General features: G+C 36.7%; 1 protein-coding gene across 6 annotated transcripts in view; it reads left to right on the top strand.

Annotated features, from left to right (window-relative positions):
* Nucleotides 1–18743, top strand: part of AHCYL2 (adenosylhomocysteinase like 2) — a 155860-nt gene that overhangs the window by 83437 nt on the left and 53680 nt on the right. For 2 of the 6 annotated variants that reach the window (XM_069087194.1, XM_069087195.1), the window contains exon 2: nt 15903–16031. The exons of the other annotated variants lie outside the window; for them this stretch is intronic. In XM_069087194.1, the coding sequence (XP_068943295.1) occupies nt 15903–16031 (129 nt within the window). The remainder of the gene's footprint in view (nt 1–15902; nt 16032–18743) is intronic. 6 annotated transcript variants of the gene reach the window in all.

Raw genomic sequence — 18743 nt, forward strand, 5'->3', positions numbered from 1 at the left:
CTCTCTCTCTCTCTCTCTCTCTCTCTCTCTCTCTCTCTCTCTCTCTCCCCCTCCCTCCCTCTGTCACACACACACACACACACACACACACACACACACACACACGAATTCTCTTTTTTTGAGGCAATCGGGATTAAATGACTTGCCCAGGATCACACAGCTACTGAGTGTCTGAGGCTGTATTTGCATTCAGGTCCTCTTGATTTTTAGGACCTGTGCCCTATCCCCTGTGCCACCTAGCTGCCCCTTATGTTCTTAAAGAGTTGATGAAATTAAAACCTATGTGATTTCTTAGCTATTGTTAACTCTTAAAGTATTGCTTATGGTTATCTCTTTTAAAATTTATTAACAAACACATCCTTCTTTGAATCTAACTTCTCTTTGTTCTAAATTGTTTTCCTTAGATTATTGGCTGGGGGGGGGGGGTTGAAGCTAAACATGATTGACATCTTGTAGTGAAGAATACAGTTGCAATTAGAAAAATTTGAAGACAGCTCCTTCTGTCTTCTCTGTGGGTGGCATTGAATAAGACTTGTCTCTTGGAAGCAAGTCTTGACTCCTGTTAATACTTCACTGTCAACATTGTTTCAGGAAAATGAGCTCAGCTCTATTCCGACCTCCCACATCACTGACATAGCTGGCAAAGAATTTTTACTTTATCACCTTTACACTTTTACCTTTGAGAGGAGGGAACCCAGAAGGCTGAATTGATTTTGAAATTTCACAGGCAATATTTGCAATAATAATAATGACAAGAAACTTCTTTCTGGGCATTGTCAAAGCTAATGTGTTCTGGAACCATCAAAAGCAAATGAATACAACACTTCTCCCCCAAGGACCTTAAAGCACCTTATAGACATTAAGTCATTCATTAGCACAACTTCCTGTGAATTATTAACTGCCAAAGAATGACTACATGGAGTAATAACAGTAAGGAAAAGTCTACTCAGGTCCTTTTTAAAAAATGCCAATTTGATTTTAAGTTTTAAATTCTCTCCCTTTCACTCCTCTCTTCCCCCTCCCCCCCATTGAGAAAGCAAGAACAAAATCCATTATAAACATGTGTAGTCAAGAAAAACCAATTCCTGAATTACATGTCCAAAAAAAAATAGTTTATCACTTCTGTCTGGAGATGGGTAGCATGTTTTGTTATGAGTCCTGTGGAATCATAGTTGGTTATTGTATTGATCACTTATTGTCTTTCAGAGTTCTTTTTCTTTACTCTATTTTGTTATATACATTGTTCTCCTGGTTCTGCTCACTTCATTTTGTATTAGTTCATACAAGTCTTCCCAAGTTTTCCAAAACTATCTTCATCAATTCTTACAGCTCAGTAGTTTCCCATTACATTCATATACCATAACTTGTTCAGTCATTTCCCAGTTGATGGACAACCCCTCAGTTTCCAGTTCTTTGCCACCATGAAAAGAGCTGATTGATATATATATATGTATATATATATATATATATATATTGAACATAAATGGTTGCTTTGACTTTTTCTCTGATCTCTTTGGGGTATAAATCCAGTAGCAGCATTGTTAGGCCAAAGGGCATGGTTTACAGTTTAATGAGTTTTTAGGCATGGTTCCAAATTGCTTTCCAGAAGGGCTGGACCAATTCGTAGCTACATCTATAATGCAATGTGCCTATTTTTCTATGGCTCCTATAGCAGTTGTCATTTTCCTTTGTATGGCCAACTTTGCCAACCTGATGGGTATGAGATGGCACCTTAGAGTTATTTTAATTTGCATTTATCTAATTATTAGTGATTTTGAGCATTTTTTTCATATGATAATTTTGATTTTTTTCATCTGAAAACTGATTGTTGATATCCTTTGACCATTTATCAGTTGGGGAATGGCTCTTATTCTCATGAATATGAATCAGTTTTCTATATATCTTAGAAATGAGAACTTTATCAGAGAAACTTGCTGCAAAGATCCCCCCCACACACAATTTTTAAGTCCTTTTAAAACAAGCAATTATTGTGATAACTATTGCTTGTTATTAGAAATATTATTGTTAGAACTATAGGATGAACTGTAGGAAGATCTGCATTCTAGTCCTAGCTCTTTTCTTGATTTCTTTGGTGATCCTTTAAAGTAATTTAGTTTCTGTAAAAAGGGAAAAAATCTGTATCTACTTTACATGGGAGTTCCTTAGAAATAAGGTGATAAATAGCTGCAAGTCATAATAATAGTAATTATTAATCATAAAAATAATAAAGATAAATCCTGTTTGAAGAAAACTGTGCAGAGAATATGATTATGCTACTATTTGAATGAGTACTTGTATACCTGATGAGTCACATTGCTCTCTGTTGTCTTACATGTCTGGACTAATACTAGCATTCCCTTTTATTTCTTTTCCTTCTTAATTTCTGCAGTCAGAACCCTCATCCACACCTTAACCATCTCAGATCTACCACATAATCATTCTTCATTCCTTCAGCAAATATTTGTTGAGTGATTGCTTTTATTTTAAGTTCATCTAGTTCTTTTCTTCTCCAGAATGACCTATGTACAATAGCAAAAATCTGCTTTAAATGGTATTTTGCTCACTTTGTTTTTCAAACTTGTTATTTATTCTCTTGTTTAAAAACCTTCTGTGGTTCATAGTTATACCTCTGGTAACAAATCTAACCTAGTTATGGGCTCTTAAAAACCTGTTTAGTTGTATACTTTGCTGCTTTGCCCTCTCACCTCACACATGCCTTTTGAAACCCCTGGGCTTCCTTCAAAAGCTCAGCTTAGGGTCCACCTCAGTCAACAAGCATTTATTAAGCCCCTCCTGGGTATGAGACATTGTGCAGAAAAGCTACAAAGACCTTACTGTAGGGTCTGACACTCTGGTACATATATATTACATGTAGTTGTAAAATAAGATAATTTTTGTGGAGGAGAGCAGATCAGCTGGGGGTTATAGAAGATGGCATTTGAGGTGAATCTTAAAGGATAGTAAGGATTCTAAGAGGCAGATATGAAGAAAGAAATCATTTCAAGCATGGGGGATAGCCAATGAAAAAAAGCATGAAGATGAGCTATGAACAGAAACGTGGAAAATAATCCAAATCATTAATAACTAGAAAAATATAAATTAAAGCAACATTGAGCTTCTGTGGAATATTTAGATTAGCAAAGATGACAAGAGAGGAAAATGATAGTTGGACAGATTTTAGGAATATAGGCATAATAATACTGTTGATGAAGTTGTGAATTGGTCCAACAATCCTGGAAAACAATTTGAAACTATAACAAAAAGTCACTGAATTATGCATACTTTTAGACTCAGTGATGTTGCTACTAGGCTGTATCTCAGAGAGATCAAAGAAAAAGGAAAAGGACCTATATATGTTTTATAGCAGATCTTTGTAATAGCAAAAAAAAAAAAAACAACAACAAACAACCCCAAAACCCTAGAAACTCAGAGAGTGTCCATCTTTGGGGAATGGCTAAATACAAATGGCTAAATTACAAACGTAATGGAATACTATTATGCCTAAATTATAAAAGAGAAACCGTTTGAGAAAAAAAAAAACTTGGAAGACCTTTATGAACTTCTGAATAGTGAAATGAATAGAACCAAAACAACTTATACAGTAACATTACTAAGAAAAAAGTTTTGCAAAACTTCAAAACCTGATCACTGCAATGACAATCACAATTCCAGAGGACCAAGGATTAAGTAGGCAGCTACTCACCTGCTGAGAGAGAAGATTCAGAACGAGACATTCATGATGAAACCAAGGATTTGATTTCCTTGACTATGTTTACTACTAGTATTTCCTTTTTATTTTTTGTTCAGTAAAGGGAGAAGAAAAGAAGAAAATGCTTGTCAGTTGGTTTTTTTTTAATTATAAAATTATGGTTTGTTGTTGTTCGGAGTTAAATAACTTGCTCAAGGTTACGCGGCCAGTTATTTCTGGGTGTGGTGCTAAGTGTCTGAGCCCGGATTTGATCCCCAGGTCATCCTGACACTGGAGCCGGTGCTCTTACTTGCTGAGCCACCTGGCCTCCCCTTGTTGTTTTTTTAAAGGCATGGAGATATGAAATGTAATGCTGCCATGTATGAGAAACAGTAAAAACTGGATAGTGGGGAACTTGAAGGAGAGTGCTGCCTGAATATCTCTTCACTTATCCCTGTTAGCTGATTTCTACTGCCTTTTAAATCTTTTTCTTCTTCCCTTACTAGTGCAAAGATTATTCATAATGCACTTGAGTTGGGTAGTGGAGGCTTCTTTCTGTTGTCCATCTATTGTCATCATCTTATCTATTCTGGAGAGCAGTGAATCTATTGCTTTGATCTTTCTATTTGTTTCCAAAATAGAGATGTGTGTGGTATGTGGAGGTGGGGGCAGGGGTGTGTGCACATATACTTTCTCCATTGTATTAATTTCAAACTTTCATTTATTCTGGGCTTTATTTAGGAATATGCTGGAGCTAGCTCTTAACCTGCTTATTGATTGTGGAAATCAGCAAACACTACAAATTAAGACTTGATTTATTGTTTCATTGGCTATCTAGTCTCAAAAAAGTGATGAATAAAATGTTGATAATGCTGATTAAATTTAAAAGTGTTGTACCCAGGCTTTATGATTCTCAACAATTTTCATTAGGACTCATGCTCCTCATTTATATCAGCTATCTAGGGATGTCTTTAGAAAAATCTGAATTTGCTGAGTTTTAACATCCTTTTTGGTCTTTTTAAGTAGCTCCTCTTTTTCCTCATTAAAATAGCTTCTGCTCATAGCTTCATAATTACAGTTACATAAAATTAGATTTATGTGCATTAATAATGATTGGAATAGAATTTGAAATGATATGAATAATTTTATGTTCATTTAGGTTTTTTTCCTGTGAATTTGCTTAATTCATAGTTTTAAAATGTAAAATACTGAAACTTTCATTATATCCCTTATCATGTGTTCCAGGGCCCTTTTTGCAACTATATAGTTTGATGCATTGATGAATGATATGAATGTGCAAAACACTGTTAGGTACTGTGAGAGGCACAAAGAGGTATGATAATAGTATTAATAATAACCCACACTTATAGTGATTTCCTTCCAGCAATCCTTTTGAAGAAGGTTTTACAGTGTTATTACCCCCATTTTACAGATAAGGAAACTGAGACTCTGAGAAGTTAAATTGCTTACACATTATCACACAGATGTTAGATATTCCATTCAAAGTCCCTAGTTCCAAGTCTAAGACTCTTTCCATTACTAGACTGTCTGACAGGGCCTCAAGAATCTTACCATAGATTAGGAAGAACTATAGACCATTATATTTTATTCCCCTATCATTATCTTTGACATTTTGAAATTGGAATGCTTTGGAGGGGATTCATGCTTTTAGTTAAGGGTTTGAGTATAATAACAACAACAACAGCAACCAGCACCCTGTTTGCTTTAGTTTCTTCATCTGTAAAATTAGTTGGAAAAGGAAATGGCAAACCACTTCAGTATCTTTACCGAGAAAACCCCAAATGCGGTCATGAAGAGTAAGACACGACTGAAACAACTGAAGAACAGCAACAGATAGTTGTATAGCACTGATTTGCATTTTGTATATATATTAATACATTTAATCCTCATAGCAACCTGGTAAGGTAGGTAGGTACTGTTATGTCCATTTTACAGTGAGGAAACTGAGGTTGCTACTTGCTTGATAATTACTTGTTTAGTAATAAAGATCACTCAGCTAAGAAGTGTCATTACAGAAAGAATCATTCCATTTGCTATGTATCAGTCCACCATTTTGTTTTGATAATTTGGATTGTAATCCTGTCCTAAAAAAAGTACTGGCAACAGCTTATTATTAAAAAGACAATTGGAAAACTATTCATATCAGCCTTAGAACAGCGTGCTTTGTATTAGTACTTTTTGTTTTTTCCCATGCTGGCCTAACACCAATAACAGTATCTGATATAATTTGAAATTTTATCAAATTACACATCCATTTAATGCCAGCAGTTTTATCAGAAGCTCTGATGTCTGTTCTGCTACAAGGCTGATAATTTGCTTAAAGCAGGAAATTATTTGATACAACTTTCCTCAAACAGATTGCTATTAGGTGTTAATAAACAATTTGCTATTTTCTTTATGCTTACAAACTTACATTAATGACATGCTTCCTGAATCCTTCTAGATTGAGAAGGTGGAGTAGATAGCACTTTATTTCCTTAAAAACAACAACAGATAACACGTAATTTCCCCTGCCATTTGAGGTCTCATCAGTACCCTATAAATTTTCAGAAAAAGCCAGTTCATTGAACCTTATAGGTTAATTACATCAGATCCAGTTTCCCTGAGAGCATTCATTTTAATAAAATCAACCCAACCTTTTTAAATCTTAGTTATAACCTCTTTTTCTTTGTCTGTACTTATGAATTTCAGTTCTGTAACATTTCACTTCCTTTCTGGCATATGACATAATGTATAACCTTGAACCTGTGGGCTCAGTTTACTCCCTGCAACTTTGGTATGGCTTAATAATATGGTAGTCCTATGATTCAGGAGTCCCATCTCTTTTATTTGAAATAATGGCTCTTCTAAAGCATCAGGATCTGTACCAATTCAATGCCATGGGCTAGAATAAAATCCTTTGTGTATCAATAGGTGGTTGACTTGGAAAGAAAAATCTTAGTAATGAATCTCTTTAATAAGAAGATGCTGTCAGACAACTGATAGCAATGTATAAGACCAGAAGTCATTCTCTAAGAGAAAAGTAGTCAAAGAATATGAATAAATGGTTCTCAAAAAAGAATTGGAAACTATTAATAAGCATATGCAAGAATGTTCCAAATTGCTGATAGTAAGAGAAATATGTATCAAAACAACCCTCAGGCTTTGCTTCACACTCAGCAAATTGGCAAGAATGACAAAAGATGGGAGTGGTCAATGTTGTCTGGGGTATGGAAAGGCATGCACCCTAATTCATTGTTGTTGGTGCTGTGAATTGGCCCAGTGATGCTGGGAATTTGGAATTTGACAAAGAAAGTGACTTAAATGTTCATTGTTAGGTATATAAAAATATATATGTCAAGGAGGACAATGACCAAAAAACAAAAAGGTCCTGTATACCCGCAGAATATTCATAGCAGAACTTTACATACGAAATATTGGAAACCAATTAAATATCCCATTGATTGGGGAATGGTTAAATTGTGATACATGAATATAATGAAACTGAGATACACAGGAAGAAAATAAGATCATAATTTAAAAACTATAAGCAACCTTAGAGGCTATCAAGTTCATTTTACAGATGAAGAAACAGGCCCAGAGAGGTTGTGGTTTTTGTAGTCACAAAAACATTTGCATCAGGATTTGAACTCAGGTTTTCCCTCAAAGCTCAGTATCCACTGAACCACCTATTACTGGAAGCTGGAGGTGATCTGATACAGAGTAAAGTAAGCTGAACCAGGAATAAACAATGGCTACAGACAAGGTAAATAGAAACTACAGAAGTGGCTAGGTGGTACAGTGAGTAGAGCACTGGCCCTGGAGTCAGGAGGACCTGAGTTCATATCCAGCCTCAGACACTTGATACACTTAGTAGCTGTGTGACTTTGGGCAAGTCAACCCCAATTGCCCTCCAAAAAGAAACTACAACAAAACAATGGAGCTAAATGCTGTGAAATTGTAATGACTCCAAAAAGGAGATATGAGAAAACAACTGTCACCTTTTTTTCTCTGCAAAAGAGGGGATATGTGTATGTGGGGGAATTATTGTTGTGGAATGCTGTGTCAGGCTTCATTTTTTTTTTATTTTTTTAAAAAGAAGGGGCAGTTAGAGGTACAATGGATAGATCATTGACCCTGGATTCAGGAGAACCTGAGTTAAAATTCAACCACAGATACTAACTAGTTTTTGTGACGACCCTGGGCAAGTCACTTAACCCCTATCCCCCCCCCCAAAAAAAAAAACACAACAAACCAAACAAAAAAAATAGGCCAGCAGGAAAACTATTTTTCTTGAATGAATCATATGGAGAAAATTAAACTGTGTCAGTATTAAATATAAATGTTCCAAGTGGACAACATCCAGGTTCTTCAAGGATAAGATGGAACCTATGGCCTGCAGGTTCCCCACCCCTGACTTAAGTAGTGAGATAACTAAAGAGACTCTGGTGCAGGAGAAAGAATGTAGTACACATGTGTAATATATATCACATTGCTTGCCTTCTCAGTGAGAGGGGGATGGAAGGAGAAGGGAGAGAATTTGGAACTCAAAATAAAAAAAAATTTGTAATTGTCTTTACATGTAATTGGGGGAAAATAAAATATTAAATATTAAAAAAGAAAAGAAAAAAGAAAGAATGTAGTAGAGTCACAGGACCTGAGTCCATATTATTGCTTTGCTATTTTTACTACTCATATGACCTTAGGAAAATCACCTAACCTCACTGGGCCTCAGTTTTTTTACACCTAAAATGAAATATTTGGACTGCATGACCTAAGATTGTTGCCAACTCAAGATCTCTTAGCCTACTAATTTTTTGTTGTTGTGAAAGTTTTTTTGGTCTTTTTGTAGGGGAGAAGGCAGGGCAATTGGGATTAAGTGACTTGCCCAAGGTCACACAGCTAGTAAGTGTTAAGTGTCTGAGGCTGGATTTGAACTCATGTCCTCCTGACTCCAGGGCTGATATTCTATTCACTGTGTCACCTAGCTACCCCTAGCCTACTAATTTTAGGTAATTTTAACATTTCTCTGTCAGAATTTGATGTTCACCAGAAATATAAACAAGAAAATGTAAGACTTGAACAAAAAGTTGGAAACCTCAATTTGTTAGCCCTGTGGAAATTTTTGAGTGGCAGTCTGAGAATATATTATATTTACAGTCAATTCTCAACATTTGGGCCTTTAATTTTTGGGACTTCAAACATTTGCATGACTTTATTAAGTAACTTCATTTTCACCTGTGAATTGGCAACTGTGCACATTATTGGTATTGCACAATAGAGAAAAAAATGAGGTGCAATGTGTGTAAATTTGTGGAGCAGTTGGTATCCCACTAAGTCACTTTACTGGTGTTGTTTTCCCTACTTTTGTAAAGAGCTCCATTGCATTCATTGTACATTTTTATTGTTTGCCTTTAAAACTCAAGTTTAGTGTTGTAATTATGCCCCTAAAACATAGTGTTATTCCTTTGGGTTCTAAGCATAAGCGTGTAGTCATTGATGCAGAATTAATGTTTTGTTATAAATAGAATTGTATGCAGAAAGTGTATTTTCAATAGTCTCTAGGGAAAAATTTCAATATTTGGTGGTTGTGGGAACTTACCCCCCTATTTCTCATAGGTTCAGTGTATCAATATTTGCATTTTTGTCTTTTGCACCATTTTCTAGATACAGCCCTATGAAAGCTGAGGAATAACTACACATGTAAACATGTACATACATGCATGCATATGTGTGTATTTCTTAAGTCCCCATGAGACATGGAGTTTGGTCATTCTGGGACATCCAAAACTCATAAACAAATGCAGAAAAGCAGAAATCTTAAGTAATCCATCACAGATCATAACATACTACAAGTTTTAATCAGTAAAGGAGATATAAACAAAAGTTATAGACCTAAATGAAATATAAAAATACTATATCATAAATATTAAATGAGTCAAAGACCAAATTGTGAAACCAGCAGAAAATTGAAGAGAATGGTGCTGAGACATTATTCCAACATTTATGAGACATATCTAAATCAATACTTAGAGAAAAATATAGATCTTTGAACACTTATATTAACAAGAGGACTAATAAATTTAACATAAAAAAATTTAAAAAATTTGAAAATCAATAAAATAATGCCAAAGTAAAAATTAGTTTTGGAATTTAAAGGCAATTTAAAAATTTAAACACTTATCAAAATTGGTTAGTTAATTTGATCCAAGAGAGAGCAAAAACAAATTAACAATCTAAAATGAAGTCTCCCTGTCTAGTGTGCCACAACCCAACCCCTCCAACACTGACTATTTTCATCTTTTACCATGGTTGCCAATTTGGTTGGTATAAGGTTGTTAAGATTTGCATTTCTCTTCTTATCAATGATTTCGAGCAATATTTCAAATGGTTGTTAATATTCTCTTCTTCTCTTGCAGACCCTTTGTTTACATCTTTTTGACCACTTCTCTAAAAGCTTTTGGTGTTGCATTGTCTGTATTGTCTATATATCTTGAATAGAAGACTCTTATTAAAGGCATTTAATAGTTTTTTCCCAGTTGAGTACTTCCCTTCATATCATACTTGCATTAATTTAGTTTATTCAAAAGCTTTTCAGTTTTATGAAACAAATTATCTTTTCTAATACCCTCTCACCCTTATTTGGTTAAGAATTTAGGCTAGGGGGTCAGGTAGGTGGTGCAGTGAATAAAAGCTTGGGCTGGAGTCAGGAGGGCCTGAGTTCAAATGTGGCCTCAGATACTTAACACAGAAACTAGCTGTGTGACCTTTGGCAAGTCACTTAACCCCAATTGCCCTTCCAAATTGAACCTTCCCCCTTCCAAAAAAAAAAAAGTATTTACCTCCTAGTCATAGCTGTGAAAGTTGTATGATTCACTTGTCTTATAATTTTTTTAAATTATATGACCCTTAATATTCAGGTTACATAAACGTTTTGAATTTATTGTGGTTTGTAGTATAAAGTATTGGTTCAAAAGTGACTTCTGTCAGACTGCTTCCCAGTAATTCTTGTCAGAAAGAGTCCTCAGCTAATTTATATCATTTGATTATTGAGTTCAGCTATTTCTGATCCTTTCTTGACCAGTCTGTTCCATTGATCTACTTTTTCTGTTTTTAAACTAGTACTCAGTATTTGTTTGTTTTTTAAACAATTATTGCTTTATAGTATAGTTTGAGAACAGAAAGTGCCATTCTTCCTATTTAGACTAGACTCGAAGTTCATTGGCTGTTTCTCAATGCCCCCAAGTCTGCTACTGACTGGCACAGAAATTTTAACCTGCTGTTTTCAAAATGGGTCAGCTAGGCCCCCTTAAGAAGGCTGGTGGTGTTCTAGGCTTTGGCAGGGTATGTGTCTATTTGGGGAGATGGGGGGGAGGGGTAGTTACCATATTGGTGCTATACTTACATCTGATTGGATTTAGTCCTACTAAGAACTTTTAAGCTCAAATGATCCAACAGCCCCAGCCTCCCTAGTAGCCTGGACTGAGGACATATCCAGTCTTCCTTCTCTTTTTCATTGAGTGTGCCATACCATCCCTGGATCCATGTTTGTTCTCTGTCCCACCCCTAACCCGTCCCTCCCCCCTTTCTGGGTGCCACCTATCCTTAGAAGCTCTCATATTCTTTTTGCTGGAGCGGGATGTTGTCCATGAAGACACAACACTCTGTCAGAAGATAGTCTCCTACCTTCTTCCCATAGATTAAACCCATCATGAAACAAGTCTTTCATTTCAGGAATACACTCCTAATGGAGATTGTCTTCAGTGAAACTCATCCTTCTCCTCAGTTGGGTTGAGGTCATCCTTCTAGTTCAGAATCCTCTTTTACCACCTCTACAAATATCCTTTAGCCCTTCTTTTTGCTGATAGGCTGTAGTTTGTTGTTGTTCAGTCATGTCTGATCTCATTTTGGGGTTTTATTAGCAAAGATACTGGAGTGACTAATGTTAATGGGATTTAAGATCTTCTCCACCCATTAACAGGCCTCACTTGGAGCCCATTAAGGGAAGCTTGCTTAGGGGAGGCTTGCTTATAGGAAGACTTTCACACCTTTTGCTAATTTCTAATTAGGTACTAAGTCAGGAGGGTTGTGATGCCCTCTGGCTCTAAAAAGGGTATATATACTCAGAGGTTAGCATTCTGCTTTGGGGCTCATTCATTGGAAGAGTGGTCTTGTGATTTGACCAAATGAGACTTTGGGTAGCCATTAAGGAGGCCCTCCCCCACCCAAACCAAAAACCAAATGTTGGTGCTTCTCCCTCTGGTAACTATGTATGTATTGCCTTGGTCAGACAAATGAATCTGTCTGTTGATCTGTGCTAATTTCTTAGATAGTTAGAAGCCCTGTTGGTCTTTATTTCTCTGCTTTTATTTTCTCTATTTTCTTTGTTTGGATTTTCTCTGAAGTTTGGGGTGTTGATTTTTTCCTCTGAACTAATGAATGTAATTTTAAAAAGATTGTTGACCCTTTGAACAGCTATCTTTCCTAGTAAAACAAATCTAAGAACCTGTGCTAGCAGCCATCCTGGGTATGCCAGTGTAGTTGCTGCTTCACTGACTTGCCATTTCCTTCTCTAGCTCTTTTTACAAATGAAGAACTGAGGCAAACAGGAAGATTAGTCTTCCCGATTCCAGGCCTGGCACTCTATCCACTTCATCAGCTAGCTTCCCTGAAAGGCCATATTAGGGGGCGGCTAGGTGGTGCAGTGAGTAAAGCACCATCCCTGGAGTCAGGAGGACCTGAGTTTGGTTCCAGCCTCAGACACTTAACATCTACACAAAAAAAAAACTAGCTGTGTAACCTTGGGCAAGTTACTTAACCCCAGTTGCTCTCCAAAAAGCAAAAAAAAAAAAAAAAAGGCTGTATTAGTCACCATCTTTTTGTTGTTCATCTGTGGATGTAATAAGGGTACATTATTGATCCCCTGTATCTTCTGCCTCATCCCATCTGCCCGCTCTGCAGTTTTGTCCCACAAAACCCATTGATTCACCTGTTATGAAAGTAGTAGGGTTTTAGTCTGTGGTGCTTCAGTTCTGCTCCTCTACCTTCATTTCTGTTTCTTTACATGTATCTTACATCTCTTATCTTATATATATCTTATATCATATCTTATATATCATATCTTACATGAATACCTCATGCTTCATTTGTTGAATGCCTATATTTTTCATATATGATTAGGTTCAAGTTTATAGAGTATGTCATTTGGGCTTTGAGCTTCAACTCCTTTACTTTTCAGAATCTTCTATTCCATCCCCTTTGGCAGTTTTCATAAGGTACAGAATAATCTTAGATTATTTGATTTATTTTCCTTTGTATTTGAAAATCTTTTGTTTGCCTTCAGAATTTGGCATTTATCATTGGAATTACTCAGTTTATCCTCATGTGTCTTAGCATTTGAAGTGGAGGTATTTTTTTTTCTGGAGATGATCTCTGAATTTTTTCAATGGGTACTCTGTTTCTACATTCAAAGTTTGGGGCAGTCATGTTGCACTACTTCCCACATTATGATCAGGTTTTTTTTTTTTAATCAGTTTTGTTTGAGAAACTTGTGATCCTTAAATTATCTCTATGCATACCATCTTTTGAATTTAATGGCTTTGGCTTATATAGAGATCATTTGTTCTTTTGATACCATTGCCTTTTGCTTCTTTTCTGCCAGATTTTCCTCTACTTCAGTATTTTTGTATCCAGTGCTAAATTTGTGTCTTTAATTTCTTTGCAGAAACTCCAGCATGAATTCGTTTTTTTTCTAATATCCAAATTGTCTTTAAACTTTCTAATACAAGAACTATAAATTGTGATATGTCTGTTCTTGATTTCTTCTCCTATGGATTTTTTTTTGCCTTTTTTTTTGCAGGGCAATTGGGGTTAAGTGACTTGCTCAAGGTCACAGGGCAAGTTTTTGTGTCAAGTGTCTGAGGTTAGATTTGAACTCAGGTCCTCCTGACTCCAGGGCCGTTGCTCTACTCACTGCACCACCTAGCTGTCCCTCTAGGAACTATTCTAAATGCTTTTACAAACACCTCATTTTCATAACAATCCTGATGGGATAGGTGCTATTGTTACCCTAGTTTTACAATTGAGGAAACTGAGGCAAACAGCAGTTAAGTGGCTTGTTCAGGGTCACCCAGCTAGGAAGTGTCTGAGGCAGAGTTTAAACTCAGGTCTAGCACTCTTATCTGCTGTGCCACCAACTTCCTTATATATGAGACTTTAGGATCCTTTCTGTTGATTTATCTCCTTGTATTCTGCATTTGGGTTTATTGAGTTTTCTTCCTCTTAAAATCTTTTGTCATTTGGCCTTTCTCCCTGATATTATACCCCTGTCACTTCCTGATGCCGGTTATACCCTTGGGCTGGACTGCATGGTGGCCTTAGTTTTCTCTGAAAGTTTTAGTTACCTAGATCTATTTTTCACCAGCTTTGCTCTCTGCTTTGAGTAGCTTGAGGGTGGGAGATGGGAAAACAGAACTAGCCTCATCTGGGTTTCCATTGCTGCAGCACTCCCTATTCCAGTTCTTATCTTGTTTTTCCTTTCCTTTTCTTGTTGGGCTAAATCAGCATCTGCTGCATTTTGCTGGGTTGGGGAAAGGTAGAGGAGGTATTCCTTATAGTGTCCCTGAAGCTTTGTATATATAGCCTGGGGGCTGCTGTATATCAAAGGCTGAATTCTTCATTTCATCTCCTCACTTGACTGAGCAAAATCTATGCCTGCTTAGATGTGACTTGGTGGAGGGTAGCCCTTGACTGAAGTAACCTGCTGGCAACTGTTTACCTAAAGTAGATCCCAATATAAGTCTCAAGATACAAGCCCACATAAAGAATTGGAAATTGAGGGGATGCCCATCAATTGGGGAATGGCTGAACAAGTTGTGGTGTATGAATGTAACAGAATACTGTTGTTCTATAAGAAATGATGAGCAGGTGGATTTCAGAAAAATCTAGAAAAGCTTTCATGAACTAACATTGAGTGAAGTGAGCAGAACCAGGAGGACATTGTACATAGTAACAGCAACATTGTACAATAACCAACTTTGATAGATTTAGCTCTTCTCAGAATGTAGTGATCTAAGACAATTTCAAAAGACTCATGATGGAAAATGCTGTCCACATCCAGAGAAAGAACTATGGATCTGAATGCAGATTGAAGTCTCTCTTTTTTGTTGTTTTTTCTTTCTCATGGTTTTTCCCTTTTGTTCTAATTCTTCTTTCACAACATGACTAATGTGGAAATATGTTTAATATGATTGTACACGTATAGCCTATATTGGATTGTATGCCACCTTGGGGAAGGAAGAAGGAGGGGAAAATTTTTTTGGAACTCAAAGTTTTGTAAAAGTGAATATTGAAAATTATTTTTGCATATAATTGGAAAAATTAAAATGCTATTTAAGTAGGGGGTGGGGTGGGGAGGAAGTTACAAGGCCACAGGTCATTCCCTGCTGGGAGTGTTGAAGTTGATGGAGAAGGGGTACAGAGTAACCACTTTAAGGATTTGCATTCTCTTAGTTAATCATAATTTTGCCACATGAAATTCTCTCCGCTTTTGTCTCATTGATTCAGCTCTAATTGCTGTATATATGTTTATAATTCTTTGAGAAGGGGGCGAAAGTTAGTGGGGATTGGCGAAAGTGTGTGGTCCTCCATCCTGTTGGTTCTCTGTCTTGTAAATCCCAGAGATATACTCTCTTAAGGAAATCTAGAAAAGGGTAGGGTGGGGGAGAGCATGATGGAAATTATTTGTGTGGAGATCAAAGGAGTCAGTCAATATTGTCATCAACCTGTATTACAGCCCACCTGATTGAAAAAGGAAATTGGTTAGTTCAGGAAACAGATTGTAGTCTGACACAGAGGCATAGCATATAGTAGTGACAGTGAACTGAGTGTCTGAGCCTTATCTAATAATGATAATGATAGTAATAATAACATCATTTATATAGTGCTTTATTATTTGCAGTGTTTTATATATATTATCTTGTTTGATACAAGAACTTTCAGATGAGGAAACTGAAGCTGAGACAGAAAGTAATTTACCCAGGCCAGGGTAATTAATAAATCTGGTTTGAACTTGGGTCTTTCTGATTCTGAGTAGAACAGCATCTACTGTGCCACCTAACTGCTCATATCTGTCTGTGCTGTCTGTGCCTCTACCTAAAGCAGAACAGTTTATAGTTTCTTGGCCAGCCTTAATGATAATTTTATCTTTCAAAAGCTGGAAAAACCAATGAAGGGAACTTCTATCCTGGACCTGATTCTTACCAACAAGGAGGTTGCTGGGGTGGAAGTGAAGGGAACCTTGGAGAGAAGTGACCACTCCATCTTAGAATTTGTGACAGAGAAGGTGAGGAACACCAAGCATAATCTGATGTGCACCTTAAATTTGGGGAGAGAAGATTTCAAAAGCTTCTTAAAGGATCTCATATACTAAAATTATACAGAACAAGTTAGCCCAAGGACAGAAATCTCTGAATTAAATTCTAAGTACACAAAAATAAACAATTCTAATGAGGACCACAAAGTATTGTCTAAAGAAAACCATGTGGATACACAGGAAACTCAATAATTGTTATTTTTTAAAAACACTTACAGAGGATGGAAACAACGGCAGGTAAGAGAGGATGAATATGAAAGTGTAGTATGGTTCTGTAAGAATATTTCAAGAATGCCAAAGGTCATAATGAGATAATGAGGAAAGCTGAGCACTTTAAAAACTGGGTTTTTGCTTTCTTTTTTAGCAAAGGTAGAGATAAGAGGAAGCTCAAAGAAGTGATAGGACTGTTAATTGGTGTAAATTCATTCAACAAGCATTTATTAAATACCTACCCTGTGCAAGGGACCATACTAGGTGCTGTTGATACAAAATTATAGCAAAATAGTCCCTACCTTCAAGGAACTTAACATTTTATGCAAAATTACAGAGAACAAGCATGACCCCAAGGAAAAGATCTGAGAAGACACACCTATCTCACTCATTTACAGAGGTGGGAGGTCCATGGGTGTGGTACAGTGTATATATTTTCAGAGTTTCAAAAAGATTTTCCCTCTTTTTTATTAAAAATATTATTATATGGCAACTCTTTGGGAGCAAGGGGAGGGGGAGATACTTGAAGAAATTCTGGTGATGTGAAAAACAAAAGATAACAGTTAGTAACAATAGCAATTAAAAAAAAAAGAATAGGTTTCCCAGAGAAGGTAGCACCTAAATTGAGTCTTGGAGCTGATCATAAGTGGCAGAAGTAAAATAGTCCAAGGATGGAGGCCTATACAGAGGCATTGGGACAGGAGATCAAGTCCTGAGTTGAAGAATAAAAGAATAGTAATTTGGTCAGTTTACCTGAAAAACTGAGTACATGAAGGGGAGTAATATGGCATATGTCTGGAGCAGGATTATGAAAGGTGAGAAATTTCTATTGTATTTTAGAGACAATAGGAAACCACCAAAAACTCTTGAATAAAGGACTACTATAGTCAAATCTGTGCTTTAAGAATTTTGTTAACTGAGAAAAATTTATTGAAGATATAGAAAGGCTAGATAGATATAGGAGATGTTGCAATATTCCAAGTAGAACAAAATGAACTGAAGTAGTGGCCAAATGAGTAGAGAAATGCTTTGAGAGAAGAGTTATGAACACTTGGCAACTTCTTAGGTATATGGGGAATGAGGAAGAGTGACAAATCAAGTGTAACTCCAGTCTTTCCAACCTGGGTGACTAGAAGGAGAGTAGACTTAGAGCAGAAAACTTAGAGGTCATCTGGCATGACCCCCTAATTTTAAGTATGAGGAAACTTTGGCTCAAAAGGTTAAGTGGGATCTGAAACCACGTCCTCTAGCTCTAAATCCCATATTCTTTCTACTATACAATGGTGTTCTTCACACAGGAAAGTTTGAAGAAAGCATGTGTTTTTGGGGGGAAGAATGAGTTCTATTTTGGATATAGTGAGTTTGAAGCACTGGTGGAACATCTAAGTGGAGAGGTCAAATAGGCAGTGGATTGGAGCACAGGAATTTGGTCTAGATATATAAATTTGGGAGTCTTCTCCGTTAAGATAATTGAACCCATGGGAGCTGATTAAATCATTAAGAGAGGTGGGGAAGAAGGCCTGGGACAGAGCCGAGGTATCTACTTTTGGGGCCAGACGTGGATAATGATCCAGTTTAAGGAAATTGAAAAGGAGTAGACAGATGGGTAGGATTAGAACCAGGAGAAAGCCTTGTCAATTAGCCAACATTTATTAAACACTTACTTTGTACTAGGCAATGTGCTAGGATACAAATATGTCCCTTTCCTCAAAGGAGATTACATTTGACTATACATGTTCATAGATAGTAAATGAAGGATCTGTAGAAAATGTAAATCTTTATTAGAGGTCTCTTAACAACTAGGTGAATCAGATGTAGGCTATTGAAGGAGGTTGTACCTGAGCTGAGCCTTGAAGGGAGTCAGGGGTTCCAAGAGGTGAAGGTGAGGGAAGAGACCATTCCAGATATGGAGTGAAGCCTTGCAAAGGTACATATGCAAAAGACAGACTGTTGTGTAGTGGAAATAGCAAGGAGAACATTCTTGCTGGAGCTGTTCGGAAGGGAGTACTGTGTGATCAGCCAGGAAAGGACTTAAAATGCCTAAGAGAGAAGTTACTATTTTATTCTAAAGGGTACTGAGGCTTGCAGAGCAGGAGAGTGACATGGTCAGACCTATATTTAAGATTATCAATTTGGCAGTTTGTGGAAAATGGATTGGAGATAAGAGAAAGTGGATTCAGGGAGACTTTAAGAGGCTATTACTGTAGTGCAAGAGAAAGGTAGTAAAGGACTTAGGGTAGTTGTGATGAGAGGAGAGACAAAGGGGCAATGCTAGAGATGGTGAGGGTAGAATCATTGATTTAGCAATTGCTTATCTATAGAGGTGGAGTAAGAGTGAACAGTTGAGGAGATGTTGAGTTGGAAGTGGAGATGCAGGCACTTGGAGATAGGGGCCTGGAGTTTAGGGGAGAGATAGGTTACCAAGGAGTCCGGTAGGAAGAGAGCCACTATAGAGCAGTATCACAAAAACCT

The sequence above is a fragment of the Petaurus breviceps genome, unplaced genomic scaffold (genome assembly GCF_028583685.1).
Source record: "Petaurus breviceps papuanus isolate PSGF00001 unplaced genomic scaffold, PetGlider_PUasm1.0 181, whole genome shotgun sequence".
Lineage (NCBI taxonomy): Eukaryota > Metazoa > Chordata > Mammalia > Diprotodontia > Petauridae > Petaurus > Petaurus breviceps.